Source organism: Myotis myotis, unplaced genomic scaffold (genome assembly GCF_014108235.1).
Source record: "Myotis myotis isolate mMyoMyo1 unplaced genomic scaffold, mMyoMyo1.p scaffold_m19_p_19, whole genome shotgun sequence".
NCBI classification, from domain to species: domain Eukaryota; kingdom Metazoa; phylum Chordata; class Mammalia; order Chiroptera; family Vespertilionidae; genus Myotis; species Myotis myotis.
The window spans coordinates 29,941,014-29,967,187 of NW_023416323.1; the positions used below are offsets into that span (position 1 = coordinate 29,941,014).

Below are 26,174 nucleotides of genomic sequence, written 5' to 3' on the forward strand. Positions count from 1 at the left end.
ATGAAGTAGCTTTTCCTGCAAACTTTCTTGTAACAGCAAAACCACCATACCCATTGGATAACAGCTCTTCCCCCTTCTACTCATTTCCTGTGATTTTGGTGGGGCTGCCAGCCACAAGGATAGGCATGTGACTAAAGCCTGCTGCAGAGATGGGGGAGAGACTTTTACCTTTCCCTTAAATTTTTTTGTACAGATGCATAATTTAAAAAGCCAAATATTCCTGAAAGTTTATTATGAAAAACAGCAATGTCCTACTCCCACCTGATTCTGGCCCAGAGACAACCACCTTTAATTATTTAGCTGGTTAATTTAATAATAACATTAAGCATTTACTACTTACCAGGTACCATTCTGAACATATCACAGTTATAGACACACTTAATCCTCACACTAACCTAAGGGGATGTGTAAACCTGCTGCCACCATTCTAGCAACTGAGGGGAAGGGGGCTGGAGGCCTCACTGCTGAGCACGTAGATGTCAACCTAATCCTCCAGTTTTTCAGTGTGCTAACACCACTCAAGTTCAGAGTCTCTTGGGTTCAACCTCTCTCAAGAATAAACCTCCAATCTTTTGCTGGGGGATGGGGGGTGGTTGTACAAAGTTGAGGAAGGAATCAAGTGGTCGACCCAAGCTAGTGCAGCCTTTCAACCTATTTTAAGCTCTAAATTCACCTCCATCTTTAGAGCTTATCTGGGGCCTCCAGTCCTCCCAGGGTTCTGCAGGGAGAAATAGCTTGCTTTTTTTTTCTTTTCAAAACAATTGTATTGAAATACAGTGCTTTGCTTCTTGACTTCTCCCATGCAGGCACTTAGCTTTCCATTTTCTGAAACTGCTAAATCAGCTACTATTCTCCAGTTTCCAAATGTTATTCCCTTTTATTTACTGTTTCTCCTTTCCTGCTCTACTGGTCCTTGTGGTTTCCAGAGGAGGCAGATAAACACATGTGTTCGACACACCATCTTTAATCAGAAATCTCTAATTTTTAAATATTGCACTTCTATGTTGTTGAGATGTGTTTACAATGAGCATGTTACTACCATACCATGACTACACTCAACAATCCCTTATATCTTCTAATACTTGGTCCATGACTGTTCAAAAATGTCTTGGTTTGTTTGAATCAGGATCCACACATTGTATTTGGTTATACATCCCTTTCAAGCTACAACAGCCTATTCCTTTTTGGTGCCATTTATTTGATAAAGAAACTGGGTCATCTGTCCTGTAGAATTTCCCACATTCTGTATTTGGCCAATTGCTTCCTCATCGCATTAACTTGCTCCTCTGTCCTGCGTTTTCATGATTGGATTCAGATTCACATTTTGGGGAATTTATTTTATTTATTTACTAGTAGCCCGGTGCACAAAAATTTGTGCACTCGGGGGGGGGGGGGAGTGTCCCTCAGTTATTAAAAATTTATCAGCACAACACTGACCACATTGGTGGTGGTGGTGGTCTTGTCAGAATGTGTTATATTATGCAGATGAAAATCTAAACAGAATTGACGTAGATATTTTCAAAGATGGAAGAATTGTCCCTGTCAACTATTTTATTTGATTCATATCTTCACTAATTGTCATCATTGCAAAGTTTTCAGTCCCCATATGGATTGCTGGATATAATAGGTCATGCGCTGTCCCTGTCCTTCATAGCCTTTGGACTCTAGTTTTCCATTTATATGTTTAAGTACCAACCTTACCGGCTTAAAAATGTAAGCTTTTAACACTGCTCTCTCTGTTCCGTATCCTTCCGATGAAAAGTGGAGTTGGGTTGCAGCACAGGGGAAAAATTCAGAAGGGGAATATTGAAGTAATGACTGCAGTAGAAGAGGGAACCTATTTCCTTGGCCACAGGCGCTGGCGCCCTGGACCACAGGGCTGGCAGCTTCTCTGGGTGGCTGCAGCCTGGGGCCTTGGGCGGGTGGCTTGTCCGTCTCCTGGGCTCCAGCCAGCCGCAGGCGCTGGCGCCTGGACCAAAGATGGGCGGCTTCTTCTTCTTCTGTGCTTCCAGGGAGGGCAGTCAGTTATGTGTATATGTGTGTGCATGCAAACATAGGCATGTACACGTGTGTATGTGGAAATATGCTGGGCAAGTCAAAACCATAGAAGAGTTGCCCCCTATCTCTTGAATCTTCCAGAGATATCCCCCACTTTTTTATTCTATCACTACTGGAGAGTCAGTATTTGCAGCCAGCCAGCCAGTGACTCTCTCGGTGCCTATTTCTGACTTCTTCTTTCCCTGTCTTCCAACCCCTAATCATATTTCCACCTGGATGCATCATTTTTACTCCCAATATGCTGTATAGAGAAGGAGTCAGGATGCTGTCTTCCCATGAATAGTACTCAGTAACAAACCAATTGCATTTTAGTTGGGCAATGCCCCTACCCACCCTTCAAATCCCTCCCACCATGCATTTCTGTTTCCCTTTTTGTTTGTTGGATTGTTCTGCTGCTCCTTCTCCTCACCCCACCACCCTTGGATTGTAATGTAAAATTCTTTTACCATGTCAAGAAATTATTAAAAATACAGGTACTTTGAAAAAAAAATACAGGTACTTCTCCGAACACTGGCCCGGGGGGAGTGGGGGGGAAAGAAGAGGCGGATGCTGGCAGCTGCCTCTTCCCTGCCCCGCCCAGCTTCTCCGATTACCGGCCGGGGGGCAGGGCAAAGGCGGCCCCCAGGGCCGCCTTTGCCCTGCCACTCAGCTCCTGCCTGCCACCTGGGTTTCCGATCACCGTCAGCAGCAGGCGGCTTCTTCCGTCCTTCCCCTTTCGTTTCCCAGCATTGCGCCTACATATGCAAATTAACCACCATCTTTGTTGGCAGCTAACCACCATCTTTGTTGGCAGTTAATTTGCATATCGCCCTGAATAGCCAATGGGAAGTGTAGTGAAGGTACGGTCAATTACCATGTTTGTCTATTATTAGATAGGATTTTGTCAGAACTCTTCCCAGGAGGTGCTGCATCTGTCCTACTTTATTATATCAGGAGGCACATAATGTCTGCTTGTCTACCTATGGTGATGTTAAGATGAACAGTCCATACTGAATATTTAGGGAGGCATATACTGATATTTGCATTAACCCTGAAATTCATCAAAAATGAGGTGGATAGACTGTTGAAAACAGGGACTAATATGTGATAAAGCAAGTATAATCAAATGCTAATAGAATCTAGGCAGTGGATATGTAAGTAATCACTATAAAATTCTTTCAAATTTGAAAGCTTTCTTTTTTAAAAAAAAATGTTTATATTGATTTTAGTGAGAAAGGAAGGGATAGGGAGAGAGAGAAACATTGATGTGAGAGTGAAACATCCTGCATGCCTCCTGCATGCCTCCTCCTGGGGATCAAGCCCAAAACCAGGGCTTGTGCCCTGACTGGAAATGGAATCAGTAACCTTTTGGTGCATGGGACAAAGCTCAACCAACTGAGCAACACTGGCCAGGGCTGAAAGTCTTCTTAATAAAATGCTGTGCTGGGGGTGAGGGGATCAGATGGTTTGGGTGTATTTGGCCTAATTACATTCATTATACAGTATTCCTAATGATTTTAGCAGATATTGATGATTGTTACTTAGACCCATTATTTCATTAAGGGATTGAAAGAAATAATTTTCTAGTTCTTTGAATTTTTAGCTGTGATTCCTGTATAAAGAAAATTTTTCCTTCATCAACTATTTGCTTACATTGAAATACAGTTCCCAAGGAAAAGCAAGATAAATGCTTTATTCTTTGCCTTCATTTATCAATTTACAAATTAATGAGTAATGCCCTAACAATCTCCAAAGATGTCCTATATGGGATTTTTTTTTTTTTTTTGTAGGGACTAGAATTTTTATAACTTTGATGTGCTTACATCCATGACAGGCATTATTCCTTTTAATACTCAAAATGTCCTACGGCCCTTTCAAATGGGCTCCTGAGTATTATTGACATGAACTCATTAATTTCACATAGTTTCCTTATATTCAGGTACAATAAAATGCCCTGAGGCTTATAGTGTACAATTCCTACCCTAGACCACAAATAAACCTTTAATCCTATAAGCTTTGTGTTCTTTTAGTAGGAAATGGTATTTAGACACTATAATTCAGGCCCTGACCGGTTTGGCTCAGTGGATAGAGCGTCGGCCTGCGGACTGAAGGGTCCCGGGTTTGATTCCGGTCAAGGGCATGTACCTTGGTTGTAGGCACATCCCTGGTGGGAGGTGTGCAAGAGGCAGCTGATCAGTGTTTCTCTCTCATCGATGTTTCTAACTCTCTATCCCTCTCCCTTCCTCTCTGTAAATAATCAATAAAATATTTTTTTTTAAAAAAAGAAAGAAACTATAATTCAGCACAAATGATGTTTATTGCTACTGGGCTGTCATTGCTTCTTGGCACTGACAGTGAACCTAGCTAGGAATTATCTATTTTTCAAAAAGAGAAAAACACATCATGAGTTCACACTCATACTTCCAATCAAAATTCAATATACTAGGGTTTATACTCAAGTTCTTTGATTTTATATTTATAATTCTTTTCTTACACTAAAGATTTTGGTTCCTAATCATATTAACCAAATTACTATAATATTTATTACTTATAACTTATCCATATGTGTGTATTTCAAAATAACATACCAAAAGTATCACTAGCAGTAAGACTACTAAATGCAATTTAATATTTTTTTGTTTCTTTTTGTCCTGATACATTTTAACCTTAACTGAAGGATAATTTAATGGGACAAATCATTTTTGTATCAGCCTCAAACCATTGTTCCTTAATTGGGAATAATGGGAGATAAGAGCAAAAGCTCAAGTCATATACATTTTTAGATCATTTCCCCTTCCAACTAGCATCCTAAGACAAAAACATAAGATGTACATGTGAAAGTCTTCAGGGAAATGATATAAACGCAAGAGAAACAAATCACCCCACTGAGTAACATAACTCAGGGTCAATGAACTGAAGGAATAAGAGGCCAAGAAAAAAAATCATGACCATAATTCTCATTAAACAGTCACGATAAGTCAGAGCTGACAGGCAGCTGCAAATTTTCTCAGCAGGAGCTGTACTGAAATGCTGCTTAGCAACACCCGAGGCAGATGACAATGAGAAGGATACAAAGAGCTGGAGAATCAGATTTAAACGTGACAATCATACCATCTTACAACCGACTATTCACCAAGCAACAACTAATTCTGGTAAAATGGTATAATATGGCACCTGCACTGCTTATGCTTTATTACTTTTATCTCCTATTTTTAAAAAAGCTGGTAAGCCCTGGCTGGTGTTCTCAGTGGTTAGAGCATCCGCCCGCCAACAAAGGGTCTCAGGCTCGATTCCAATTCCTGGTCAAGGGCATGTACCTGGGTTGCCGCCAGGTAAGGGCTCCTGTGGGAGGCAACCAATCGATATGTCTCTCTCACATCAATGTTTCTCCACCCCCCCCCCACCCCCACCCCTCACTTCGACTCCTTAAAAAGCAATGGAGAAAATATCCTTGGGTGAGGATTAAAAAAAAACACAAAAAACTATAAAAATTATGTCTGAGCCAATAAAATTCAGGCCCTGATTCACATAGTTACTCTACTCTGAAAGCATTTTTGTTTTAATCTTAAAACTTCACAGGCTATTAGGGAGAAAATCTGTGAGTTAGAGGACCTGTAAAATTCTAGTCTAGATGATTGTTTTCTTAAATTTGAGTTTCTAATCATTCTCAACTTTTGATGCACATCCATAGAGCATTAAAAAATACAGATGCCCAGCCTTGGCTGGGTGGCTCAGTTGGTTGGGCATCATCCTGTGCACCAAAAGGTTGCCGGTTCGATTCCCAGTTTGCAGGCTATCAAGGTAGGGGGTGTGCAGGAGGCAGCCTATCCACATTTCTCTCTCTGTGGCTCCCTTTCCCTCCCTCTCTCTCTAAAAATCAATTAAGAATGTGTTTTTTAGGGGATAAGGACACATATGTAATAACTTAATCAATAAAGAAATTAAATAAAAAATAAAAGTAAAAAAATGTATTTTTTAAGTATAGATGCTGTCCTAGCCCATTTGGCTCAGTGGATAGAGTGTCAGCCCACAGACTGAAGGGTCCCGGATTCAATCCCGGTCAAGGGCACGTACCTCAGTTGCAGGCTCCATCCCTGGCCCTGGCATGCGGGAGGCAACCAATTGATGTGACATTGATGTTTCTCCCTCTCTTTGTCTCTCCTCCTCCCTTCCACTCTCTCTAAAAATCAATGAAAACATATGCTCAGGTGAGAATTAACAACAACAACAAAAACCACAGATGCCCAGTCTCTAGTGAAGTTAAAAACCACTCTGATACAACATATAAACATTTAAAACAGTTCTTAAAGTTATATGCACATAAGAATCGCCTCAGGAGTTTGTTAATAAACATGCCGATTCCCAGGACCTGTGAAAGTGTCGATCCTCTTGGTCTAGTGTGGGCTCAGTAATTGGCATGTTTAACCAGCATTCCAGGTAACACTGAGGCAGGTGTCATCAAACCACACTCTGAGTAACATTCTTTGAACATTTTTTGGAAAGAATGTAAAGAAACCAAACCAGGCTGGATCCAGAATGTGACGGACACTGACCTGAGTGATGTTTGTGAATATCTGCTCAGACATCCTCTCGCACAGAACAGCCAACAGCTGCAGTACCAGCAGCTTCTGCTCCTGGCCTTCCACCAGAAGAGTCTGGTGCTGTTCTAATTCCAAGAGGCTTTTGCTGGAGAAGTGCTGCGTTTTTAACTCTGCTTCATTTTCCACAGCCACATGAGTCAACTCCTGTCAGTGTAGGAGAAAAGGGAAAGCCTGTGGGACAAAGGGCTCAACAACAGCTAGAAAACTCAGTTTGAAATGTGTATTTAAAGGACTAGTCTGTGTTCACTGCAGCATCCTATATAATAAAAGGGTAATATGCAAATTGACCCTAACAGCAGAGCAACTGGGAATCACTGGTCACTTTGACACACACTGACCACCAGGGGGCAGAAGCTCAATGCAGGAGCTGCTCCCTGGTGGTCAGTGTGCTCCCACAGGGGTGCTCTGCCCAGCCACAAGCCAGGATGAAGGCTGCCAGTACAGCGCTGGTGGTGGGAGCCTCTCCTGCCTCCTCAGCAGCGCTAAGGATGTCCGACTGCAGCTAGGCCTGCTCCCCGCTGGCAAGTGGACATCCCCCGAGGGCTCCTGGGCTGCCAGAGGGATGTCTGACTATCAGCTTAGGCCCAATCCTCTGGGGAGTGGGCCTAAGCTAGCAGGTAGTCATTCCCTGAGGGGTCTCAGACTGCAAGAGGGCACAGGCCAGGGCGAGGGACCCTCCCAAGTGCACAAATTTTTGTGCACCAGGCCTCTAGTTATTTATAATAGCCAAAAATTTGAAACAAAAATGTCCAGCGATAAGAAAATGAATAAATTGTGATGTACTTATTATATTGCAGCAGTTGAGATAAATGAACTAGGTCTATGTGGATATCAATACAGAGAGCTCTCAAAAGCACTGTGGAGTAAAAAATGTAAGCTGCAGAATAGTACCTATACTATGATACCCTGTGTATGAAAATTTAAAACTTCATAATGAAAAACATACACACAAAGAACTAGTTTGAAAGACTTATTTCACTAGTATTTTTATGATCTCCATCACTAGCCTTCCTTGAACTAAAGCCAAATAACATTTCCAACCCCTCTTTAGAGACTATTTGATGCTTTCAGCACCACAGCCCTTTTTCCCTAAGATATTTAGAACTAAATTTCTACCAATACATAATTCATTACTGTGGGTTTTGTAGGCTTTTCCCCTACTCTTCATATTGCAAATTTCCTTAGGAAGGCAAAACCTTAGCTTATTTAAACGGATCAGGAGAACTGACACTTCATATTACACAGTGTTTTACAAAGTATCATACTTTAAAAAGATATTAGCTGGTAAGAACATATAATAAATAACTTCAAAATGCAATGGGTATTTAATTTTAAAGCGTGCCTTTAACATTTATGTAAACAGTTTTTATACTCGTTCAATAGAAACTTATCTGGCCACTGGGTAAAGCTAGCAATAAAACTACTGGTCCGCAATGTGTTAACAATTAATGCTTTAACAGAGTAACTGAGAGTTTAGAGCAGTGCTTCCCAACTGTGCCTAAGCAATTTTGCTCCCCAGGGGGACATTTAGCAATGTCTGGGGACATTTTTGGTCATCATAATTGGAGGGTGGTACAAGCAGCTAGTGGGAAGAGGTCAGAGATGGTGCTAAACACCCTACAATGCACAGGAAGCCCCCAATCCTCACCAGAAGGCCTCCCATCTCCCCTTACCTGCAGCCAGCAAAAATTATCCAACCCAAAATGTCAATAATTCCAAGGTGGGAAAACCTTTGTTTAGAGGGGGGAAAAAAAAACAACAACGAAAAACACCTTTCACTTTTTTCGTTTTTAAATAAAAATTTTTAAAGTGTCAAATTAAGAGGACATATATTCTTGTAATGTTATTTACAATGAGTGGGCTGGGCGGAGGGGGTAGATGTGAATGTGGCAGAGGAGAAAGCATCAAAAAAGTACCCCAGCCCTAACTGGTTTGGCTCAGTGGATAGAGCAGCCGTGGGCAAACTATGGCCCGTGGGCCGGATCCGGACCGTTTGAAATGAATAAAACTAAAAAAAAAAAAAAGACCGTACCCTTTTATGTAATGATGTTTACTTTGAATTTATATTAGTTCACACAAACACTCCATCCATGCTTTTGTTCCGGCCCTCCGGTCGAGTTTAAGAACCCATTGTGGCCCTCGAGTCAAAAAGTTTGCCCACCCCTGGGATAGAGCATCAGCCTGCGGACTGAAAGGTCCCAGGTTCGATTCCGGTCAAGAGCATGTACCTTGGTTGCAGACACATGCCCAGTAGGGGTTGTGCAGGAGACAGCTGATCGATGTTTCTCTCTCATCGATGTTTCTAACTATCCCTCTCCCCTCCTCTCTGTAAAAAATCAATAAAATATATATTTTTTTTAAAAAAAGTACCCCAACTTCAAATTCTAGAATTATTAGCCCTATTTCACTCCTTGTATTCTCCCACACCCACACCATTCTTAAACTCCACAAACATTCTCTTGGAGTAGGCACTTTATTTAGGGGAAATAATGGAGAAGGCAGAGCTGGAAGACAGGGAATCAGAGGCTTAAGGTCTCAAATAGTGCGAATGAGGAGTAACAGTATGGAGTACAGGTTACTGTTGGGAGATTAGGACAACAGGAAGGACAACCACCAGCACCAAGAAGCAAACCCAGAGAAGGTCTTCAAGCGGCTACAAAATGAAATGAGAGAGGCAGCACTGCTAAATCTCCTTTCTAAATACCTGACAAAACAATAGTCAGAAAGGATAAGGGATTATTCTATAGCTGTAAAACCTGCTATTAACTTCAAAAGAGTTCTTACTATGAACACAGAGCAAAGATTAACCCTTTCATAGATCAACAGTTCTGCTTTGGTCATCTCTAAAATTTCAGGGCAGAGTACCTTGCAAAGTCGTTCAGTTACACGTGTACTGCTGAGGGTAGGTTTCTTCTTTTTACCAAACCTCCTAAAACATAAATTATCCTTATATCCTCTGATTATTTATCCTAACAGGCCCTAATTTTAGAACCTAAGATTATGACTGGCTTGAAAATTCAATGGGGCTCCTGATACTACCCTGGAATAAAGCTGACCATGAACTGCACATGTACTGTAGCTCTTACCTTCAAGCAGAAGATGAAGAAGTCACCAGCCAACCCACTTTCCTGGCAGTGGGACAGCAAGTCCCCGAGGTGCTCTAGCTGGTACTGCTCTGAGGATACCTTCTGGTACAGGGCTTCATCTTCATCACTGCAATGTGAAGTCATATTTATCTTGGGAAGATTGATCACCCAGAGGTTTTTTTTTCCCCTCCCACCCCCAGAGATATTTTTTTTTAAACCCCATTAATAATATTCTAAAGTAACATGTTATTTTTCCATACAACAAATCATTAAAAAGACCTCAAATTTTTGTTTAAATTATTTTCCCTTCACTCCAGGGGGAAAAAAAATCCATGTTTGCATATAAAAAAACTTGTGTATAATTTCAGGAGATTATAGCCCTTTAAAAGTCCATGTGGAGACCCCAGGTTAAGGATCTGGTAGGGATGGAAATTCATTCAAGCACTGCCTATTCACTATCTTTCCTACAATAAAGACAACTTTAGTTTCAATAAGAGCTGTTGATTTTGACACATGTGCACTAAAGGCTTGTTAAGATAGCAATAATTTTTAACTACTGATAAGTTAAATACTATAAAATTCTCTATATAGTCACTAAATTGGTCCCTGTTTCAACCGTACCAAAGGAATTTTTAAATAAACATGCCCCAAAATTTTAAACTCTTTCAGTTCAAGGGCATAACCATAGAACCTACCAATGCTCAACAAAATAACTCTCAGTAAAATACTAGCTTGAGTTTGTACTGATAATTGTTTGCAATCAATATGTTTATTTTCCTCAAGTTCATCATATTGAAAGTGTTCTAAAACTCAGTCAACCATGAATAAAAAAATTAAATTTAAACACTTTAACAAACGACAGCATTTTTAATGTGATATGATCTAAGTACAGTAGCTGCCACCAGGTAAATACTTTGTGAAATCTGATAAGAATAATTTACAGTCTGAGGTAATAACATCTATACATATCACCCAGAAAATGGAAATAATTTAACCTACACTTGTGAGATGTTGGAGAAATAAATTACCCATTCCAGTAACATTTATTAAGCACCTTCTAATCAATCCCTGGGAGAAACAAACTGTCATTATAAAATTTCTATAAAAGAGAGCTATCAAGCAATTTCCCATAGGAAAACGTCTGATTCAGAACATATATACCATTTTGAGAGTGAGAAAGCACGTTGGTTTATGGCAGGGGTGGGCAAACTTTTTGACTCGAGGGCCACAATGGGTTCTTAAACTGGACCGGAGGGCCGGAACAAAAGCATGGATGGAGTGTTTGTGTGAACTAATATAAATTCAAAGTAAACATCATTACATAAAAGGGTACGGTCTTTTTTTCCAATAGTTTTATTCATTTCAAACGGGCCGGATCCAGCCTGCGGGCCACAGTTTGCCCACGGCTGGTTTATGGTGTTGAGGGTGAACATGTGTCTGTCCTTTATTCTGATTCACTGGCAAAGTCTTTGTGAAGTAAGGGGCCGAGCTGTGAGGCTCCAGTAGATTGCACCTACTATTAGCTAGCATCGAGGAAAAGCCTGGAGGATTACTAAAGGCCAGGGGAAGGTCAATGGGGGAAAAAAGCAGACATATGTACTACTATTTGTAATACTTTAAACAAGAAAATAAAATTTTTTAAAAAGAGGCTCACATTTCATTTAGACACTATAATAAACGGGCGCATGTCAGCTGCTTTTTTGTTTCCTTCCTATCAGCGCCCCTTAGTGGACAAATCACAGAATGGCCTCGGGTACAATTAAATCTGAAGAGAGATAGAAAAGGGTGGTTGGACTCACCAAATGGCCTCTTTGATGGTAACCATAATACCACCTTGAGTGGCAGCTCTAAACTGACACAGAGAATGGAGTGAAGGCACAGATCTGTCCAATCCTGCAAATCCTTTTAGGCTGGCAACTGCTTTGTTCCTCTCCAGTTTCCCCAGAATCCACAATAAGATCTCTTGGCAAAGTGACCTGGCAGAAAAAAGTTATAAATGAGCTTGTCATCTTACTCTATGCATCTAACAAGAGAGAAAGAAAGACTGTCAGGTCCCACTGCATTCTAAATGCTGGCATAGTCACCTAGTTCCACTGAAGTGCAGGAGTGAAAAGAATGCTTCTTACAAATATCCTGAAATTCAATGAGTGACTGACGGATCTTTGGCTCTAGAAATAAATGTGATATGACATATGAGCCCCATGTGAATGTATTTTTTGTAATCGAAGTGTACCCACTGCCTTTGGATTAGGCACTGTGAAAGAAAGTTTACACTGATGAAACCATCACTACCAATGGGACCAATAGCTGGCGACCAAGAAACAGCATACCAACAAATTCTTGCTGATTCCTCATCCCCTTTTCAACTAGGAGAGGACTGGAATAAACACTTGCCTCTCCCTTCTCAGTCTCTGATGTGGACATGACAGTGCTATGAGGACTTGGGTTTCAAAATTAAAACAAGAGTTATTATATGGATGGTCCATGAAAGCCAAATTCACATATATAGTCTCCATCTCACACTGCCCTTTCTATTGTCACTTCCCATATGGCTTTGGGCTACAATGATGCGCTAACCAAAAGTTAGAGTCAAAGGCAATATGTAAGCTTTGACTAATATGCAAGACAGTGCAGTTGACCCTTGAACAATGTGGGGGTTAGGGATACCGACCCCCCCACACACACACACAGTAAAAATACATGTATAAACTTCTGATTCTCCGAAAACTTAAGTTGTCCCTCCATATCCTTGGGGGATCAATTCCAGGATCCCCTGCAAATACCAAAATCTGAAGATGCTCAAGTCCCCTATATAAAATGGCACAGATTGCCCTAGGCAGTTGGCTCAGTGGATAGACCGTCAGCCTCTGGACCAAAGGGTCCCGGGTTCGATTCCAGTCAAGGGCATGTACCTCAGTTTACGTGATCCTCCCCAGCCCGGGCCCTGGTCTGGGCGTGTGCAGGAGGCAACCAATGGAAGTGTTTCTCTTACATGGATATTTCTCTCTGTCTTTCCCTCTCTCTTCCACTCTCTCTAAAAATCAATGGAAAAATATCCTCGGGTGAGGATAAAAAATAAATAAATAAAGTGGAATAGATTAATGTACAGTCAGCCCTCCACATCCACAGATCCCAAGCACAGCCTGAAAACAGTACAGGTATTTATTGAAAAAAATTGTCTATAGACCCACACAGTTCAAACCTATGTTATGCAAAGGTCAACTATACTTTCCTTCACCCCCTGGTGATGATGGTAGCTTTCTATTTGCTAAACAGTTTAATGCACAATTAATCTTCATAATAACTCAATGAAGAAGGTACCATTATGATATATCAGATTACATATAGGTTATTTCCAAACACCAAAAATCAGAATTCTGTATGATTTTAGAAAGGATATAAACTCTTATAAGGAGAAAGAAACCACATAAGTAGCTGTGAAAATAGAGCTGATAAAAAAGGAGTCCTACTTAAATCCCAATACAAAAGGTTATTTTCTGGATGACTAAGAAACCCCTTCATTCTAAACTATCCTGTGCAGCACTAACACCAAATCCAAGTCTAAATTACAGAGTCTATATTCAGATCCAGATTTCCCGAGCTTGATTCCTAGCTCCCCATGAGGTAGTTATGAACCATCCTCTATTTCCTCCTTCCTAGACATGTAATTCCAGTATTTTTCACTGGTTAAACAGGGGCATGTTCATACATGTAAATATTCATCTCTGATGTCTAGGACTGAGGCTGAGGCAAGTCATTTTAAAACCTACACCCAATCCCCTGCAATTTACAAAGCTCTCTCTTTTCTAGATGAGCAGAATAAGAAGGTTCTCAAATGCTTTCCTGACTGAAAAGAAAAAATCCTATATAATAAAAGGGTAATATGCAAATTGACTGAATGGTGAAATGACCGTTCACTATGACGTGCACTACCAGGGGGCAGACGCTCAATGCAGAAGCTGCCCCCTGGTGGTCAGTGTGCTCCCACAGGGGGAGCGCTACTCAGCCACAAACGGCAGTGGTGGGAGCCTCTCCCGCCTCTGTGGCAGCCCTAAGAATGTCCGACAGACATTCCCCAAGGGCTCCCAGACTGCTAAAGGGAGCAAGCCGGGCTGAGGGACGCCCCCACTCCCCTCGAGTGCACAAATGTTGTGCACCGGGCCTCTAGTTAATTATAAGGTGACATGTTAAATTCAAAATAAGAACAAGAGCAACATGCAAGAGAAGACTTCACTATTTATAAACAAGTAAGTTTCTCTGGTTGTTTACCTTATGTGAGACACGCTCTGCTTGGTAAAGCAGTAGAGAGAAAAGAGCACTCCCAGGACGGGAAGCAGGGAATCCACCAAAACTGTTAAAGGCTCATTCCCCACCACGTACACCTAGGGAAAAGGAAAAGGAGAGAGTAACTGCAAAGCCAGAGGAATGGGAATCAAACAGCATACACTTATTACCAGGGCTCAGAGTCTTACCGTAAGCAACACACTAGTGCTAAGACAAACAATTTTAGCTCTAAGGCCAATGAAACCATTTGAGATTGACAGACAGGCTGAAACACATGGAGGGAGACTGGGCTGCAGCTCTTTTGTGTGCACAGCCTAAAAAACTGCTGAGCAAAATGGGTAAATTGACCCATTTTCTGACCCCTTACTTTCCTACTTTTGATTACCTCTGAGTCTCCTAATCTGCCTATTATTCATCTGTACAATAATTCTCTTACTGCTGAAGGCCCTGCTCTTAGAAACTAACAAGCAATCAATGCCATATAGAAAAAGTTAAACCTAGTTTGGAAAAAAAACAACACAAAAAAACATAGCTTGCTCTAGATCTGTCACTCTTAAAATGTTACTGGCAAAATGGTATGTCCTATTCTCTCCAAGTCAATAAATGTTCAAAGAAGTTATGCTGTGTATCTAGATCTGCATTGGCCTTATAGGGTAAGTGTGTGGGGATGCTGATTTTTATTAACAATAATTATGGTACATATTTTTTGAATATCCACTGGGATCAAAGTACTGTCCTAGGTAGTGAATATAAAAATGAATAAGAGTCATCTCTCAGACTGCTTGTGATCTAACAAGAATAAAACAAGTAAACAATTATAATAACAATGACTCAAGGTGGGTAACTTAAAGTATCCTAAGAAGTGCAAAATACTATTCAAAACTCCAGTCAAACATACTAGGATTTCAAAATGTAATTATTTTACAATAAATTAATTAAAGCCCGATAATGTGGACAGTGATAACAGTGGATAAAAGGAGCGGGGGGGAAAAGAAACTGACAATGATTATACTCTTAGTATGTGTTCCAGGAACTGTGCTGGGGTTTTATCTTCTCTAGGTACTGTTATATTCTTTAAAGAGTTAGCTCATGAAAATGAAAACAATCTCACAATGTCAGTATTAGCAGCCTTTTTTAAAGGGTGAGGAAAGGAAAGCTTAAAGAGGCCCTTTTTTACAGAAAGTATTGAGGCAAGAATCAATACTGCTTATGGGAAACTAAAGGTCATAGAGGCACAAAGTGGAAAAATCTCTGTGCTTTTCCAGAGAATCCTGTCCCTTTAAATCAACCCTAATTTTTCACCCTCCTTAAGCCTCCCAACTGCTCCATGGAGCTCGATAACCAAGGAGCCAGCTTCCTGTGCATGATCTAATCTCCATAAGCCCAGCTAAATGAAGTGCAGTGTTCAGAAGTAATATGCAGGCCTAATTATATGTCACCAATTACAGGAGGTACAAAACAGATTGCCCAGATAACGTAAGAGCCCATTGTTCGGCTTTGGATTCTGTGTTCCCAGAGGTAATCCCCATGGAGCCATCCTTCCTTACCAGCATCTTTTGTACATTACAAAACAAAGAACAAAAAACACACAGATAGGGTTAAATCTTTATTATTTACTGGCTTGATGGGGCCCAAAAACCTAAAACTTTAACATGAACTCAATCAAGCACATTTCCCAGGGGTATAAGTTGTTGTTGATAAATTCCTCCAATTTTTAAATCCTCTCCTTATACTTTTCTGTATTTTATTAACAAGAAAGAAGTACTACTTTTATATTTAGGAAAAACTGTACAGCTATTTATACGTATGTTATTTATTGTTATTCTAAAGCTTCAGCAAATGCTTATTGAGCATCAATTGTGTGCCAGGCATACAGAAGTGAACAAATGGTCTGCATCTACATTCTAGTTGGGGGGACAGTGAATAAACAACAGATATAATATCAGGTAATGACAAGTGTGATGAAGAAAAACAAAACAGGTTACAGGGATAGAGAGTGACGAGAGGAAGGGCATGTGGAAAGAGAGGGAAATTAAGAATAATTCCTATCGCCCTGACTGGTTTGGCTCAGTTGATAGAGCGTTGATCTGCGGACTCAAAGGTCCTGGGTTCGATTCCAGTTGGGGGCATGTGCCTGGGTTGCGGGCACATCCCCAGTGGGGAATGTGCAGGAGGCAGCTGATTGACGTTTCTCTCTCATCGATGCTTCTAACTCTCTGTCCCTCTCCCTTCCTCTCTGTGAAAAATCAATAAAATATATTAAAAAAGAAAAAGAATAATTCCTATCAACTCATCAACTAATAATTCATTAAATTCACAGATAGGAGTAGAGAAATGGATTTTTTTCAAAGTGGAACGATTTGGCAATAAAGTCTCCTTTGGCTCCATCTGATCAATAATTTTCTCTCTATCTCAAAGAACTTTAATGGCCTCTGCTTGACACATACAGTACTGTCACCTTCCTTCCAATGTTAATAGTAAATTCTTCCTGTATTGTGCCCAAGTCTATCTTTCTTTACATCTCCTTAATGAAAGTATTTTCCAAAAGTTTTGGACTAGCCATCTAAAAAAAATCATCAAAATCCAGTTTCTGTTCTCCACCTAATAGATTGCTCTGCATCTTAATGACTAGATTGTATTTTGTACAGTGGTACTTATTAAATTGACCCATCAAGTTCTTCTTCCATAGGCCAGCTATGTATTTGACTGTTCAACTATTCATTCATTCATTCATGCAAATATTCGTTAAGCATCTAACAACTATTAGTGACTTTTCTCCTCTGAATTCCAATAGCATTTTAAAGCTTCTAACCTATAATCAATCTTTGAATATATAGTTATCTCTAACCTCTTCATCTAGCCTTGAAGGCAAAAGTCAAATTTCCTACTTCAGCACCTATCAGAGGAGATGATTATGTTGTGTTACCTCAATTTTTGGTAAATAAGCAGTTTTTTAAAAAATGTTTTTATTGATTTTTAGAGAGAGAGATAGAGAGAGAGAAACATCAGTGATGAGAGAGAAACATCAATTGGCTGCCTCCTGCATAACACCTTCTGGGGATCGAGCCTATGACTCGGTCAGGGGTGATGAAAAAGTTCTGAAACCAGAGAGTGGTGATGGTTGTACAACATTGTGAATGGACTTAATGCCACTGAATTAAAGTGTCTAAAATGGTAAATTTTATGTTGTGTGTATTTTACCACAGTTTAAAAAAGAATAAAGCATTGTACTCCATGACCTCCCATACTCACTCCCCTTGTTTATAATAATATTTTCAATGCTTCAGTTCCTAACCCATACCAACTTTCTCCCAGCTGTCCCCCACCCCACCCCCCATAACCAGTAGACCCCAGCTAGTCAGGCTATTAATAACTCTATTCCTGCAATCTGCAAAAGAGAGCTGGAGTTCCTGAGTGGCACCATGGACAGCAGCTTCTGTACCACTTCCTCTTCCTCCTACTGAGCATCTGATATAGTCCCTTTCTACCAAGTCTTCTGGTGGATCTCCAGGGCCATATCTTAGGCAGTCCTTCCCAATGACAGCCCCTTCCTTCCAATCTCTTGCCTCATACTAAACTCACATGCAGGTTCACAGTTTGGTCTGCACCCAACATGCAACATTAACCTCTACTTATACTTCCAAAGTAGACTCTGGTTGCTTCCCCCTTAAGTGGACTTCCCAGATTATTGACTTGTACCTGGAGTTTAGTGACCCACAACAGAGCACAGGAGGATGACTGACTGAACTACGATCTCTGGTGCCAACACTGACAATGAACAAATGCTCTAGAAAACAAAAACAAAAACAGTCCTTCCAGTGAAGTCATACTACATATAAAGGGAACTGCTGGGCCAGTCTCCTCCACACCAGGCTGGTGACAGCACCAACTGAAGAAGCAGTCAAGGCACAATAGGCAAGCTGCTTCCTCCCCTCTGAGGGAGGGAGAACTTTACTGCACCATCTCTGTGCCCTAACATCCAGGCATTGTAGAATTTCCTTGGACTGTGCTTATGTGTTATCTCTTTCTAGTTGGGGTTCCTCTCTCCTCACCTGGAGGCAAAGTGGGATGGGAATTCAAGTTTTGAAACACAATTCAATACTTCATATATTATTTCTACCTGTGCTAAAAATGTTCCATATCATTAGAAAGTTTCCTTTTTTCAGCAGTATAACTATTGGGTATGTTTCGCATAGGATTGTTTGTAAATACTTCCACTGTCCAGTTGTGAGATGTAACACAAATTGAGTCTCAGTTTCCTTATGTGGAAAATAATGGGGTTGGATTAATCAAGTTTTAAGGCCTCTTTCAGGTTTAATCGAGCATTCTCTGACTTGATTGCAAGTTTGCTCATTTTCTTTTATACCTTTCTGGTACCTCAGCCATTAAGAGGTAAGACTAGCTGGGGGAAAAAGAACCATCTTTTCCCACCCAAAATTTTTTGAAACACTTAATCTTCAATTTGACCAAAATTTCTATCCCTTCCAGACACACTTTCTGTTCTATCAGTTGTGAACTTAGTACTTTAAAGATGAAATCCTATTTAGTTGAAATGTTTTATGTATCTGTACAGCCAGGGATCACCAAACAAAATACCCTGGAAAAGCTGAAGCAGAGAAGGGAGAGACAGACTCTCAAGGTACCTTTTCAGTCCTTTGGTGTAAAAAAGCCCCTCTGTAAGTCAAATGGTGCTTTGCAGCTGAACTTCCTTATCTAGCTGTGGCTTTTCAAGTATAAATGTGTAGGACAGAGCTGTCGGGCAAAATAAGAGAACAGTATGGCTCTATAAAAACCATTATCGGCTCAGAACAGATTAGAAGAGGAAACAGATGGGTACCAGTGATCCCACTGGCAGCCTGGGGATTTCCTCATTCCTTTCTGGGGATTTCCACATTCCTTCCTGAATGCATCTTGGCTTTCCATCACAGAGCCAGCCATGAGAGAAGGCGCCCGCGGTTAAGCCTTACAACCCTTCATTCAAGCTTAGAGGACGGCTGCTCTAACAAGTAGCAGAGGCGTGTTTCTGGGTACTTAATTATACACAGAGCGCACATTACTGTAACTCTTTGCTTGACTGGGAGCTCCTTGAAGGCAGCAACCTGCTTAATCATTTCTGCATTTGTAAACTTCAAAGAGTGTCAGGCACTTAGTAGGTAGTTGGTAAATTTTTTTTTGGTGACCAAGTAACTGATTCAAAGAATGAATGAACAAAGACTGACTGGTGTTTACTTTCTCAAAAGCTCTACTTTTGTGGAGAAGTTACAAGCACTCTGTATTTTCATTAAAAAACACACACACACACAAAAAACAACTTATAGCTAGAAGCTACTCAATCAATGCAAATTAACTGAACAGAACAGAACTTCAGCCATGAAAGGGAGAGCAGATTGGACAAAAGAGGGCTTGACTTTACCATATTGGCTTGTTCAGTGCCTACTATCTTCAATGTCTGAAGGACTGAATTTCTCTGGCAGGCTTGACTAGAAATTTAAATAAAAAGGAAAGGAAAAACTCACAAGAGTCAAAATGGTCAAAAGTATTAAGAATAAACATGTGTTTCCTTTTTTAAAAATTAAATGTATTGGGGTGACAATTGTTAATAATATCATATGGGTTTTAAGTGTATATTTCCATGATACATGATTTGTACTAGTATATTGGATTGTGTGCCCACCACCCAAAGTAAAATCATCTTCTGTCACCGTATCTTTGGCCCTCCTTGCTCTTTATAAATGTTTCTGTTTCAAAGCAAAACAAAACAGAAAGCAGTCCTCACAAGATCCATCTTGCATTTCATAGACTCCCATTACATTGTTAAGCACATGCTGAGTAACTGAAAAAGCACTGGGAAGTCAAGAGTCAGGAAACTGGGTGTGCCACCTATGTGACTGCCCAAAATCACATATCAAGTGAGTGAACATGGATAAGACATTTAAAGCTCCCTAGATCTCATTTCCTCATTTATAATGCAGGCACTAAGCTTTTAGCGTAAGGACCAAGTAAGATAATTCATGTTAGAACATTTTGTAAAACATACAACCTTATGCAAATGTTAAATTTATTTCTAAATATTTTATTCTCACTGATGCTACTGTAAATGGAACTGTCTTCTTAGTTTATGGCCTTATCTTTCACAGGGATGTACAAGTGTGGAAATAAAAACATGATGAGTCTATTCAGAATCAAGCTGACTTAATCCTAACACTGAAATCCAGTACAGGCTGAAACTTGATTTTACCTGTTAAGTGTTAAACTAGCTAAACGCTGCCTTCTAAAATATCACAGTGATCCTTTTGATAGTAATGTTCCAGAACTTCTAATGTACTTACTGAGTTTAAATAAGACTTGTGAGAGGCAGAAGAACAGGACAAGTTACCTAATCTAGCATTTTGTACTATTCATGTTTTCAGAGCATACTGCATAAAATTATCCTTTAAAATAAGGATTTCCCTGAACCAAAAAGGAACTGACAGTTTTTTGAGCACCTATTATGTATTGAAGCATACAATGAACCTACCAAAATTTACCTTATTCACCCCCACAACTCGTGTTAAAGACTTCACCTAAAGTCACATTGATAGTCAACCCTGGAGCCAGATTCTAACCTAGGTCTGACTCAAAGGGGCAGGCGCTTGTCACGACACTATACCAGAATCTGAACTGCAGCATTTTGAAAATCTAACACTTGCACATCCCACAGCTTCGAAGGACGCTTCTTTCAGTCCTTTGCATGTTATTCAAGGCCACTGTTCAATTAAAGATGGAAACATCCAGAAAGAATGACTGCCTTTAGAGGACAACCACAGATGGAAGGGAGGGTAACTTAAAGCCTTTTGCACTTCTTAAACTTATACCATGTGCAAATGTTATCTTTTCTAAATACAGAAAGAGTGAGAGAAAGACAGAAGGAAGAAAAGATGATGGAAATGAGAATGAGGAAAATAAAATAATTAGTTACCTTCTAGCCTTTCCTACCCTAAAATTTCTTCCACCTTTAGGGAGTCTCGGCAAGTACTATAAGGAATACTAAAAGGAAACATCCCCTACATAACCCTACTCCTTCTCCAACCCAAGTCCAATATCAGATTCTGGCCAGTTCTCTTAAAACCAAGAAAATACCCAAGTCAGAAAGAAGTGGAATTATCTTATCCTGCCTTACCCAGAACCAATCTCTATGCAATCTAAGCCTCTCTTCACCCCTGTAGGCAAAGAAAGACCATTTATCCCTCTCATACCAGGAAGGACAAAAGAATTTCAGCATTTTAGGACTTGGGCCTCAGACATTCAGAGTCAGAGGAAATAGAATAGAAAGCCAATGAACTAAAAGTTATTTGAGCTGCATATCTCCTTTTTGTCATAGATAATTTTACCAGAGGTAAGATACACAACATAGAAATGATGGTAGGAGTTATTATGCAGATGAAGTAGAAGTAACTATGCCAAGTTTCAATTCAATTCCACGAGCACCTATATATATACACCTCTATTGGTGAGAACTTCCCACTCGGCCCACCAGAGCCATACGGCTCCACTCGCTGTGTGTATGAAGGATGCAAGCGAGAAAGGCCTTTCCTTGTCATTGTTCCCACCATAAAATTTTCATTCAGAGAGCTGAATTGAACATTTTAAATGTGTGAATTGTGTGGTATGTGAATTATATCTTAATAAATCTGTTAAAAAGAAAAGGAGAGAGGGAGGAAGGGAGGGAGGGAGGGAGGGAGGGAGGGAGAGAGAGAGAGAGAGAGAGAGAGAGAGAGAGAGAGAGAGAGAGACAACCAGAGCTGGAAACGTTCCCAAATGCCTCTCTAAAATTAAACACCCTCTTGTTACCCAGTGAGTTGCTGAATCAATTCAACCATCCCAGATGTTTTCCTTATTTCCTGCCGTTGAGCTGTACTCTATAATTTAGTATTAGCAGAAAGTTAATAAAGACACATCCTTTGTAGCTAAATTTTACACAATGTTTACCATTTCCCTCCAACATACACATTTCCTCTGTTTTCCCACTGCAGCTGAGCTGCCAAAACCTTTTAAGAGAATAATTACCCTTCTACACCCCTTCTACTTTAACGATAGTCCCAATCCTTGTGCATAATCAAGTGTTTACGGCAAACTGTTTTGCTTGCCTCTCCAGGAGGTTTTAATTCACCAAACTAGAAGTGGATTTCCCCCCATTTGGGGGGCAATAGTAGGATTTGGGAGTGGTGTGGGGTTTCATTTTGGGTAATGAAATATCCTAAAATAAGATAGTGAGGACAGCTGCACAAATCTGTGAATATACTAAAAAACCATTGATTTGAATACTTTAAATGAGTAAACTATACAATATGTGAATTATATCTTATACAGCTGTTTTTAAAATAGATTTTACTCTACATCCAAATGTCCATCAACTAATGAACAGATGAACAAAATGTGATATAGTCATACAATAGAATATCACTTAACAAAAAGAGATAAAATATTGATATATGCAACATATGAAACTCAGAAACATTATGCTAAGAGAGAGAAGCCAGCCACAAAACACAAAAGAGCACATACTGCATGATTCCCTCATACAAAATATCCCCAAAAGGCAAATCCAGAGAGGCAGAGAGCAGATTAGTGGTTGCCTGGGGCTGAGAGTGGGAAGAGGAAGTGATTGTAAATAGGCACAAGGCATCTTTAGGGGGTGATGGAAATGTTCTAAAACTGTATTGTAATAGTTTCACAACTCTGTAAATTTACTAACAATCATTGAATTGTACAATTTAAACATTAGTTTATGGTCTGTAAAGTATACCTCAATAAAGCTGTTTTAAAAAAGAAAGTACTCTAAAAGAGGCCAATAACACAATTTTTTAATGGACAAACTATATGAACAATTTACAGAAGTGAAAATATAAACAATTTACAGAATGAACTAAAAGCACAAAGTGATGCTTAACCTCACTAGTAATAAGAGAACTAACTGCTAATTAAAACTATAATGTATACCAAACAGATTAGCAAAAACTCCATGGAAACAACTTAAATGTCTACCAATAGAAAAACAAACAAATATATGATGATATAATCACATAATGGAATAACATCTAGTGGCGAAAATAAATGAATTAATGTCACATACATTGCAATGCCATTAAAATAAATTTAAAATCATGTACAATGATACTACAAATAGCTTAAGGGATAGTAAGTACAAATTCAGGATAGTGATCCTTTCAAGTAGAGAATTTTCAGCCGAGTGATGGGTACGTAAGCATTTTACTCTTCATATTTTTTATATGTTTGAACTATTTCATAATAAACTAAAATTTGAAAATTTACTCTAAAAATGTTTAATTTATGCCCTAGCCAGTTTGGCTCAGTGGATAGAGCGTCAGCCTGCGGACTGAAGGGTCCCTGGTTTGATTCTGGTCCAGGGCACATGCTCAATCCCCAGTAGTGGGTGTGCAGGAGATAGCCAATCAATGATTTTCTCTCATCACTGATGTTTCTATCTCTCTCTCCCTCTACCTTCTTCTCTGAAATCAATAAAAAAAAAATATTTAAAAAATAAATAAGTAAATTTACTACCGTAGAAAAGAAATGAGATATGTGGAATATAAAATTTTAAATTATTGAGAAATAATTCACATGCCATAAAATTCACTCTCTTAAAATATACAATCCAGTAGCTTTTAGAATATTACAAGGTTGTATAACAATCACCACTGCCTACTCCAAGAATATTTTTTCCTTACCTCAAAAAGAAACCCCATACCCATTAGCAGCTACTCCCAATTTTCTATCTACAATTCCTAGCAACCACTAACCTACTTTCTATTTCTATGAATCTACCTACCCTGAACATTTCAGATAGATCGAATCATACAATGTGTGGTCTTTTGTGTCTGGCTTCTTTTTAAATATTTTAAATCATAATTTTTTTTAAAATCCTCATCCAAGGATATTTTTCCATTGATTTTTAGGGAGAGTGGAAGAAAGAGGGAAAGACAGAGAGAAACATTGATGTGAGAGAGGCACATCAATTGGTTGCCTCCTGCATGAGCCCCGACCAGGACCTGGGTCCGGGAGGAGCCTGCAACTGAGATACATGCCCTTGACCAGAATCGAACCCAGGAGGGTTCAGTCTGCAGGCCAACACTCTATCCACTGAGCCAAACCAATTAGGGCTTAAATTATAATTTTTAAATTCATCTATATTGCCAGACCGGTTTGGCTCAGTGGATAGAGCATCAGCCTGCGGACTGAAGGGTCCCAGGTTCGATTCCGGTCAAGGGCATGTACCTTGGTTGCGGGCACATTCCCAATAGGGGGTGTGCAGGAGGCGGCTGGTCGATGTTTCTCTCTCATCGATGTTTCTGACTCTCTGTCCCTCTCCCTTCCTCTCTGTAAAAAATCAATAAAATATATTTAAAAAAAAAAAAAATTCATCTATATTGTTGCATGTATCCATACTCCATTCCTTTTTATGGCTAAAAAATACTCCATTTTGTAAATATATCACATTTGTTTATCCACTGATAGACTTTTGGGTTGTTTCCGTATCTGGGCTATTTTGAACAGTGCTGCTATGAATATTCTTGTATAGATTTTTATGTGAACATGTTTTCATTTTTCTTGGGTATACATCTAGGAGTGGAACTTCTGGGTCATATAACTCCATGTTTAACTTTGTGAGGAACTGCCAAACTATTTTCCAAAGTGGCTGCACCTTTTTACATGGAGCATAGTTTTGAAAGCTGTTTACTCTTGTAAATATTTTTCATTTATAAATTTATTGAAATAAACTTTAAAAAGGAATATTTACCCCAAGCCTAACCCAATGGATTTTATTTTTGACTAAAAATATATATCCTATATATATATCATATAATCATAGAGGATATACAATTTACTTTTTTTTTCATTTTCAGTATATATTTAGGTAGTCATTTGCAGGATCCATTTATTCAGACTTCTTTATGATGGTAATTACTATCAAAAGCTACAAAGTAGATTCAAAATGTTCATACACTTTATGAAGCCTACAGTATTGTATTCAATTTCTGTCAATTCCTTTAAAAGGCACGCTTTCATCAGTGGCATGTGCTAGTTAGAGAATATAAACTGTTTAACATTCAGATAAATGATGAAAAATGACGATTTCAAAATGTATCAGTTTTTTTTCACTAACAGCTTATAGTTTCCGGTTTCAAAAAGTGAAAAGATTTTGATGATTTGGAATAATTTAAGATTAACCATTCCAATTCTTAAAGAACCAATTAAAAAGGCAAAATTATTTTTAAAGACTAAGTAAAAATATTCGCTAAAAACATTAGTGACTCGAATTACCAACCTTAAATACATCCTCAATACATCTACTAAGTTCTTCTTCTGTCACCAAAATGGTCCCTGGCACCATGTCATTCTCTGGAATCTCTAGAGAACAAAAACCAAAATTACCCACACTCAAGCCAACAGAAATAGCATGTCATTTTTTTTTTTTTTGCCATTTTTTAATAACATACTGATTCTAGGATAGATTCCTATTAAATATATAAAGGAATTTTAAGTATTTACTCAACTATTATGCTTGTCATGTCTGATTAATTTCACTTCACCAAGGCTCAGTCTGGTGAAGTTTTACTATGCAAAAGAATTAGATTTTTTCCATGACTCCACATCTCCCACCACATACACCCAGAAAAATTCACACTACAAAATGACTTCTACACAAAGTCTACACAGACCTAAATTTGGTTTACCCATAACACCCAACATTTTTTTCTTCATTTTTAACCTTAGGAACTACTATCTAGAAAAAAAAAATTTTTTTTAATTACCAAGAGTGCTATAATGATACTCAGTATCCCAGCATTAAACTCAATAAAGCTATACATACTAAGGGAAGTGTTGAAAATGTCAATCTTTTAAGACATTAAAACAGAACTAAACACACTGTCCAAATATGGGGAAAATCTGAGCATCAAAATAAATGACAGAAATGTTTGGTAACCAATTAAAAAAGAATCTAAATATCTATATTGATATTTAAATAATAATTTTTTAAAGGGGCGAGGCAGGAAAAAAGAAAAGCTCTTCTTTACAGAATACTAATAAAATAGAAATAACGAAAGAAATAGTCACCATTTTACTGGTAAGACTCATCAATGGATTCTAAACCATAGTATGAAAG

The 26,174-nt window shown here is 39.2% G+C and overlaps 1 protein-coding gene across 4 annotated transcripts in view; it reads right to left on the bottom strand.

The window, feature by feature from the left end:
- Positions 1-26,174, bottom strand: part of TANGO6 (transport and golgi organization 6 homolog) — a 145,892-nt gene that overhangs the window by 100,171 nt on the left and 19,547 nt on the right. For all 4 annotated transcript variants that reach the window (XR_004973631.1, XR_004973630.1, XM_036346159.1 and 1 more), the window contains exons 7-11: positions 25,335-25,417; positions 13,994-14,106; positions 11,524-11,700; positions 9,725-9,851; positions 6,591-6,782 (exon numbers count right to left, since the gene is read on the bottom strand). Coding sequence is in view for 2 of the 4 variants with exons in the window: in XM_036346159.1 (XP_036202052.1) it covers positions 6,591-6,782; positions 9,725-9,851; positions 11,524-11,700; positions 13,994-14,106; positions 25,335-25,417 (692 nt within the window). In the remaining 2 variants the exon portion in view is untranslated. The remainder of the gene's footprint in view (positions 1-6,590; positions 6,783-9,724; positions 9,852-11,523; positions 11,701-13,993; positions 14,107-25,334; positions 25,418-26,174) is intronic.